Consider the following 8,536-nt stretch of genomic DNA (forward strand, 5'->3'; position numbering starts at 1 on the left):
TGTGCTGTGCCCCCTCCAGCACCCCAGGGCCCCATCCCCTGCATTCTCCAGCCGTCTCCCCTGCCCAGAGAGCACTTCAGCACCCCGTGCCAAGCACCGAGGAGGCCGGGGAAGCGGAGGGTGGGCGATAAGGAGGCTCTCGAGCCTCCCTCTGGAAGGAGCACGCAGGTGTGTGCCCGAGGAGTGCAACCGCAAAGGGAACGCAGGGAGCAGAGGGGATGTTGCGGGCAGGTCTCTCCCACCCCAGGGGACAATCTGGTGGCAGTAGGCAGTTGTTCACCCTACAGACCTTATTCTTGCCATATTTTAGCTCCGTGGCTCGTTGCAGATGAGGAGGAGAGCACAGAGCAGACATTATCCCCCTCCAGAATGAGCCATTCTTGCAGCTCTCCGCGCCCGCGGCTCGCTGGCCCCTGCCCCGCGCGGCCCTTGGTGCGCATTGTGCTCCCCTACTGACTTCTTTGGGGCTGTTCAGAGGGAAAAAAAAAGACTCTCACTCTCTGCCAAGTGCCTCCGTCCCATTACTCAGTGACTACAGGACACGCACACAAACATCTGACACTGCAGGGGTCAGACATGAGGGTTACAAAAAAGCGTCGGGGGTTTGGGGGAAATGGGAGCCTTGTGAGCTTTAGTCACTCCTGCGACTTTCTGAAGATGTCACTCCAGGATTTTAGGGCTACAAGCTCAGCACTACCTCAGTCCCAAATGAGAGGGTTCAGGGACCACAGCCATCAAAAGCTGCCTCCATGGGACCTGGAGGAACACGGCGAGGCTCACAGGAGGCGCCGTGCCCGTGCGCTCGCACACATCTGCCTCCAGGCAAGGAGGAAACCAGCTCCACTCAGACCCAAGGGCTCAGCAGTGCCCCAACAACCAAAGGACGAGGAATAACTCAGCGTGAGGCTGTCCTCCTGCCCCGTAGAGCCCAAATTTGGGGTGAGACAAGCCGGGGAAGCAACGCCTCCTGAAGCTACCCACCCGACAGCCACGCGCCGCGCACAGCCCCGGCACCCAGAGCTCTGGTCTCGGTGCTGGCAGCCGAGCAGCAACCAGAGGGAGCTTCAGCTGGCGAGGGGCTGTGACAGGCAGCTCCCCTCCCTCCTTCCCTATCTTCTCCTGGGAATCCCAGTGCTCACACCGAGACATCTGCTCCCCGCGGCACCAAGGAGCCCATTTGGGGACCCCCAGCCCCTGCCGAGTGCCACGAACTCCGTCCTGCACGGCTCTGCTGCGAGCCTCCTGCCTCGCCGGTGCTGCTGGCAGCTCCCCGGGGTGCTGCTTCTCCCCGCAGTCAAGTCAAGACACCTTCCTTCAGCAGCACCAGCCCCACCTCCTCTTCCTTCAGCAGCGGCCCCGCAGGGCGAGCGCTCGACAAGGTGAGGTGCGGGAGCAGCCGGGGCAAAAAAAAAAATTAAAAAAATAAAATAAAAAGCAGAACACAAAGGGAACAAAAGGGTTGGGGGAGAAAAACCAAGAGAGGCAGGCGGGGAGAGCACCCCGAGGGTCCTGCTGGAAGGCAGCAGTCGGGGCATTTTCACAGCTAGGTCTTTGGGGGAAGAATGGCTGGAGCCTAGCCCCTCTCCCGAAGCAGATGGTAATTTGAGTTAATTAGCAGGGCTGTTGTAGTCATGGCTCGCAGAGCCAGGCCACAGCATTCACAAGCAACATCAGAGTCCACCAGCTTTCTCCCCACCCTCATCCTCTCTAATGAATGGCCGCGAAGGCACCAAAGACCCAGCGATTACCTGTAGGGCATCCCATTCATCACCACGCACAATTAAGACCTTGTTACTGGTGACTCACTGGCTACAGCACGGATGGGGGAAGAAAAGGGAGAGAGAAAAAGAAATCAGGCTGGAGCCCGGATCCAGAAGGTCCCTTCTCGCAGCCCTGCTCGCTCTTTCACCGCGGAGCGCATAAAACACTGGATTAAGGCTGGTTTACAAGGCTCCTGGCAGCTGTGGGAAGGTGCGGCGAGAACAGTGAGGACTTTATTTAGGCAGAACCTCGCAGAAGGAGGTTTTAAGTGCGGGGCAAACCCGGGGAGTAAAAGGATTTTCCGTGGGGGTCTGTCACAGCAGGGAACGGGACCACCTGCACGGGCACGCGTGGTGCCGGGAAGGTGCTTCAGGAGCGCAAACCTTGGGCTCGTGGGGTGCCCAGGGAGGTGAGCAGAGCCCTAAGAAGAGAGGGGACGCTTGGATCAGAGCAGGAAAGGTCACCAGGAGACCTCGGCAGCCCTTTCTGCAGGAGCCAGTCTGTGTCCCCCAGCCCTTTCCACCCAAAAGGTGGGCTCCATTGTTCGGCACAGGATCCACATCCTTCCCAGCGCTTCCTATAGCGCATACAGAACCTGCATCTGTCCTATAAATAGGAGCTCCCTCCAGAAATATCAGGTCAAAGCAGAACGAGGCACGGCACAGGGCTCAGGAGAGGGGAAGGACAATGCCAGCAGCCGGCTGCAAATAGGCTGAGCAGGGCAAAAAATAAATAAAAGGTCCGGGGACACAGCATGGACCAAAGCCCTCGTTCCCAACCCAAATCCGTCCCTGGGCGAAGGGGCACATCAGCATCACTTTGGGGAAGAGGAGACTGAGAAAACTCCTAACTGTGACCCCCCTCCAGCAGCACCGAGCGGCTGGTAGCTATTTCAGGGTGTTCCTCTCCCACTAGCCTCCCGTTTGCAACGCGCTCCCTCTTCAGATATCAAAGGCCCCGGCGGGGAGGGTTTCGGGTTTAGCTGGGAAGAACAATGCAGGGCTGCAGCACGCAGCCACCCGCGGACCACCCAGCACCAGCAACGCTTCTGGGGGTGGGCTCGGGGCAACTCCTCCCGCACACTTGGCCCTCGCGCTTCCCGTGCAGATAAGGAGCCCGGCGGGAGATAAGGGTGGCATTCGGAGGCGCCTCGGGGTGTAAGGAGCAGCGAGCAGGGGGCTGGAGGGGGAAGCACACACGGGTTTTCTCGCCGGCTTCTGCGCCTTGACTCGTTCTGGTTCAGCAAGGAACCGGGGTCAAGGAAGAAGCCAGCGGCCAGGTTGAATGCCAAAAGCGCCCCTTTTGGGGTCAAGGTGCTGGGGAAGAAGCGGAGCCAGCTGTCAGCCCTCGAATCCACAGCGATCCCCAGTGTTTGGGGAGATTTTAGAATAAAAACGGGGGTTTTGCTGCTGCAGAACTACTCCTGTACCAGTCACGGGTGTCATGCAGCTAGAAGAGATTTTGATTTGTCCCTTTTCAGGTCCTTACGACACCTCAGACCCCGTTTTTTTCCAAACCCTCTATGCACACCATGTAAAGTCCCTGGAGAGGAGCACAAGGCAGTACGGAAGGCGCAGTAAATGCCACTGGGATGGGATGGGCGCTGCCACGGATGACAGGAGATAAGGCTCTCCTCCTTTCAGTTTCTTTTTAAGGACTGGAAAGAAACCCCAGAGGCAGCTTTTGGCCTTCAGGAGCTGCTTCAACCCCATTCAGCAGAAGAAGGGCCCTACGGTTAACCCTGGAGTAAGCGGCACAAACCTCCGCAGCATCACTTGGGACAGCTCGGGGAAAGATGAGAAGGAAAATATCCTCCTGAGCCGAGCAATGCCACCTAGGTTTCAAATAAAGCCCCCCCAAACACCAGGTTCCTCGCCCCACGGTGCTCCCACTTATATCCGATGGCACCCTCCTAAAGGCAGGGCTGCTGAGCAAGCAGCTTTACCACCCCAGGAGCAGGGACAAAATATTTGTTCCCAACTCCAAGCCTGCCTGAATGAAATGTGGATTTTATACTAGCTAGGAAAAAAAAAAAAAGAAAAAAGCTTTTTGAGATGAGCACCTCCTGCCTCGCACCACAGCCCTGCCCCAGCATCAGGCGGCTCGCGCCCAGCCATATGTGCCCCAAGCTGCCACAGGACGACACCGGCTGCTCGCAGCAGCTTATTAGTTTTCCACGTAGCACCCAGGATGTGCCAGACACGCCGCAAACATACGGTCCCTGCACCAGCCCGGAGGGGCTGTGATCTAATTTACGCGAGCAGGGTACAGATTGTACCCTCTGGTACCGTGAGGGGCAGAGTCAGGGAAGCAGGCGAGGAGCAGCAGGCACCAGCTAGATAGACAGGGGCTTTTCAACTAGTTTATAGGGCCGAGAGGTCCTCCAGAAGTGAGGACAACCCCACGGTTGCAACTAAGGCCGGGCAGACCTTGCCCACCAGCACGCTGCTGGGCATCGCCCCAGGCCCCCTGCGGCACCAGCACCCGTCGGGGACCTCGGCGTGCTTTAGGATGGGGAAAAAGGGATTGGGAGAAGAGGTGAGGGAGGCAGCAGCAAGTCCTCGCAGGCAGGATTCCTGCCCTGGGAAGGGTTAAGGCAGCCAGCACGTTTTCTGACAACCAGGCGGATGGTATTTCAGGTTGCTGAGTACTTCACCGTCTCGCAGCTCAGGGGGGGAAAAACCGTAGCCAGAGGCCAGATTCATAGTTAAACAATAGCTCGAGCTAGAGGAACTCAAGATGCTGTTAAAGTAAACAGGGAGCTGCGTCTGCAGCCAGCCAGCGGCTCCGAGCACCTTCCACGGCACCCGGAGCCCTCCCGAAGCTGAAAGTTGGGAATCGGCTCCGCACCGCGCAAAGCAGGGAAATGCCCATAAAAAGCAACCTCCAGAGATTCCCCTCGAACCAGCCGGTGGAGCAGCGACGGGGCGAGCCTCCGCAGTCTAAAAATACCTAAATTACCCACCAAAGCCTCCCATTTCGACAATAAAAACCACATGTGCCAGCGGGCGGCGGGGCGCAAAGTTTCCCTTGCGCCCAAGCTGGGGCGCGCCCCCCGAGCCCCTGGAAGCCCCCCCCGGCCCCCTCACCTTGCAGGAATAGGTGTGGTGCACCGGGTCCACGTTCATGATCTCCTCCACCGTGCCCGTGAGCACCACGTTGGCCTCCTCCTCCCTGCGCTCCAGCTCCCGCTCGGGGCAGCTCGCCCCGCCGCCGCCCAGCGCCAGCCCCAGCGCCAGCAGCGCCAGGGCTCCGGCCGCCCCTCGCCCCCCCATAGCCCCCCAGCCCCCTGCCCCCGGCACGGCCAGACAAAGCGGGGCCGCTCGCAGGCAGGGCTGGAGCAAGAAAAAGGGGGTTACTTTTGTTCCAGGAGGTGAAAAGGAGGAAAGAAAGAGAGGGAGGGAGGCGGGGAGGGGGAAGGAGGAAAATCCCAAGAGGAGGAGGAGGAGGAGGAGGAGGAGAAGGAGGAGGAGATATCTCTCTCTCGCTCTCTCTTTCCCCAAAGCCGCGGCCGGGGAGAAATGCTCTGTCCCCTGCCTTGCCCCTGTAAGAAAGCCTGGAGATTTGCATGCAATCTGAATTGCTGATAAGGGGGGAGAGCGAGCGGGGGGGGGGGGGGGAAGGGAGGGAGGGAGGGAGGGAGCCGCCGGGAGCGCGGAGCCGCCGGGAGCGCGCCACCCCCAGGCAAGGGAGCTGCCGGCAGGTTAATGGATAATCGGCACGGCGACGTGAGGAGACTTTTAAAGGTGCAGGGAGCCCGGCACACAGCCTGCCGCCCCCCCGGCACGGCCCCCCCGGCGGCGTCCCCCTCCTCCGGGCAGCCGCGCCGGGGCGCGCAGGGCTGGAGAGCCGGGGGGAGGGAGGAGGGGACCCCGCTTCCAACCCTCCCGCACCTCGGCCACGGCGAGGGGCTCGCTCCCGGGGTGCCCCCCCCGACACTTTTCCGCATGGGGAAACTGAGGCTCGGCCGGTATTCCCTGGGGACCCCCGGAGGTGCCAGTGCCACCGTGCGCCACCGGCCGCAGGCGGCGCCGGCCCCCGGGGCTCGGTCCCCTGAGGGGGGGGGGGACACAGCAGCTCGGGGTTGCCCCCAAAACACCCTGACCTTCTGCCCCCGGCCTCCCCCAGGGAGCGGAGGGCAATTTTTCCAGATGTCGTGGGCGATTACCGCCGCTGTGAAATGAAAAGTTAAGTGGCACCAGGGGAGGGATATTGTTTCGCCCCTCTATAAATTAGCCGGCTCCCGGAGGCGTTTTTACAAGGCTGTTTTCCTCGGCGGCCCTAAACAAGTCGTGTTGGTGATCCGGGGCCGAGCAGGTGGAGTTTAGCCATGCTAGGGCCACGAAGCCAGTGCAGGACACGGTGTGTGCCCTGATGTCCCTCTCGGAGGGGGCCCTTTCTCCACGCACAGCATCCTCTGAGCTTTGGGGACTGCTCCCTGTGCTGTTTGCCCCCGCGGCCGGCTATGTGCCAATCCTTTTTCTTCTCTCCTCTGGAACATAAATACGAATTAACTCTAAGATAGGAACAAATGAATCATATTGAGTGCTCAAAATGCTGTCCAAGCCTACCTTCTTCCCTGGAGAGAACAAAACACCAGAGCTCCCATAAATCTGTCTGGAGATAGCACAAGTGCTGCGCTTTTACACGGGAGGCATACTGTGTATCCTCTGCCTCAAACCACGCACCTCACATCTCAGCACTGCCTTCAGTCCCAGCACCCGGGCTGTCCCCCTAAACCCCTCCCGGCTTCCTTTTGCCCCAAACCTCAATTTCTGTCCCATAAAACAGAGCCAACACTTCGACACCTAAGGAAGGCCGCGTGCGCAGAAGCATGCAGTGCTTTACCGCTTGGACAAGGACTTTAGGGCCATGATTTTTTGCAAGAAAGTGGCCTACAATGTAGGTAGGTCTTCAGGAAATGTGGTTTTCGGGAAACGTGTGGTTATTTTCCGAGGGGCACAGCACCAGTGCTCAGCACCAAGACCCCACCGTAAGCCAAGAGCGGCGCAGAGGCCAAACGGCTCCGCAACTGCGCTGCCGCTGCTCTGAACTCAACACTCAACCAGCTAGAAATATTTCCCTGCCTGGCAGATTATTTTTGCTATTTTAATTATTAATTTTTATTGTCTTCCTCCAGCGCCGCTCGGCAGTAAATCGCAGAAACCACCCCAGCTCCAGGTGGAAGAAACCAGCCGCGGCACTGCGCTCCCACACTTCGCCGGGCGGAGAGAGAGGGGAAGAATTATTTACGCTTTGTTTGTATTATTTGCTGTTTGCTAGCTCTCGCCTAGCCCCACCCCGCCATCTGCTTTCAGAGCTGTGAAGAGAAAAATGGATTTAACAAGCCTTTCTGGTGCGTTTGCCCCTCTGCAGTCAGCGCTTTCAAGTGGATCTCCTTGAGCTCATGGGCTTTCGGGTGGAGTTGCCACGGAAGCCACCCCAGGACCTCCTTTCTGCTGCAAATACACAGTTTTAATGAAGTCCATCGGTAGAAGAGAGCTCGTCTTCTTGAAGGACAGCTCCAGAATCCCAGGGGAAGAGCACCCGTGGTGGGAGCACCTCTTGCAGCCCCTCTGCTCCCCCTTTTTCTGCTCCCCCCCCCCGGGCGCTGAAGCCTCACGCGGCCGAGAGGAGAAATCGGCCAAGCAACTGTGGGAAAACTGAAACAAAATATTTGGCAAATCAATGCACAAGATAAATAAACCATGCGACTGACAAAAGTAAATAAATCACTGGGGTTTGTCCGGGCTCTTTACAAGACAGCTATTGTAAACCTGGGGCTTGCAAAAACTTCATTGAGCCAATCTTACGACTGAGGTATCACATTCAGCCTCTGAAATAGCAAGAGATCTTGGAAAACTGGCAGGGACTCAATGCCATGTTTGCTGCCTGACACCTCGGCGTGCATTTGCATTGTATTTCCCCGGTTTTCTTGCAGGAGGGGCCTCGAGCAGCGAGGGAGAGGAGAACAAAGCAAAGCAAAGCGCTGTGATGCTCCCAGTCCAGTGGTTCCAGAGGCCAGCAGTTTTGCCAAAACCCCCGGTGTGCCAAGACCACTGCTGGCACCAGATGGATGTGCAAACCCTGACCTTTATTCACCTGTTTAGCTTCCAGCCCCGGTGATGTCCACGCATTTTCTCAGGCATTTGAAGTTAAGTGCCTGGGCACGGCTCTGCCTGATCGGGGCTTCTCCCTCCAGCAGCAGCAGCTGTCGCATTAGAGACAGGACTGTAATTTTTCAGTGTCCTTTGAAGATTTTTCCAATTTTAACAACTCACGGCGCAGGCAAACGAGCTGCTTTTTGGCTGGGCTGAGTAATTCCGCAAAGGTCTCTCATTTATTGCAAGTTATTGCCTCCCCGGGATGACTGTACAGCCGCTCCTGCTGCACTCAGCATTTTTACGCCGGCATCTCTCTGCTGGTTGACCCCGGAGCATTTCCCTTCCCAGATATTCTTTATCACAGCTCTCAGCCAAGACTTTATTCTTTGGCGGGGCCCCGGTGTCTGCGGGCAGGTGCTTGGCGCTGCTGCAGGTGCCTCGATGTGCGCCGGGGTGCGCACGGTGCAGCAGCCCGGGGACCCAAAATCCCAGGGGAAACGCATCGGCAGCTCCTGTCTCTACCTCTCACCGGTGGGACATGCTCACCCGAGCAGGAAACCCTCAAGATCTCATGCCAAGCCTTCAAAAAGCAAATAAAATTGCTGCACGAGCACCCTGACTGAGCAAAAGCAGAGCCCCAACATTAACCAAGGGGAGCGAGGGGCGCCCAT

At 58.3% G+C, this 8,536-nt stretch overlaps 1 protein-coding gene and 1 long non-coding RNA gene across 6 annotated transcripts in view; one reads left to right on the plus strand and one right to left on the minus strand.

Moving 5' to 3' along the window:
- Positions 1-5,103, minus strand: part of AGRN (agrin) — a 75,063-nt gene extending 69,960 nt beyond the window's left edge. For all 5 annotated transcript variants that reach the window (XM_084494994.1, XM_084494993.1, XM_084494992.1 and 2 more), the window contains exon 1: positions 4,851-5,103. In XM_084494994.1, the coding sequence (XP_084351120.1) occupies positions 4,851-5,036 (186 nt within the window). In that variant the 5' untranslated portion in view covers positions 5,037-5,103. The remainder of the gene's footprint in view (positions 1-4,850) is intronic.
- Positions 5,104-5,209: 106 nt separating this feature from the next.
- Positions 5,210-7,485, plus strand: LOC311422202. The gene is made up of 2 exons (XR_014685219.1): positions 5,210-5,307; positions 6,902-7,485. It is a non-coding gene; the product is annotated as an uncharacterized lncRNA (long non-coding RNA).
- The last annotated feature ends 1,051 nt before the right edge of the window (positions 7,486-8,536 follow it).

This window comes from Aythya ferina (genome assembly GCF_964211825.1).
Source record: "Aythya ferina genome assembly, chromosome: 21".
In the NCBI taxonomy this organism is placed as follows: domain Eukaryota; kingdom Metazoa; phylum Chordata; class Aves; order Anseriformes; family Anatidae; genus Aythya; species Aythya ferina.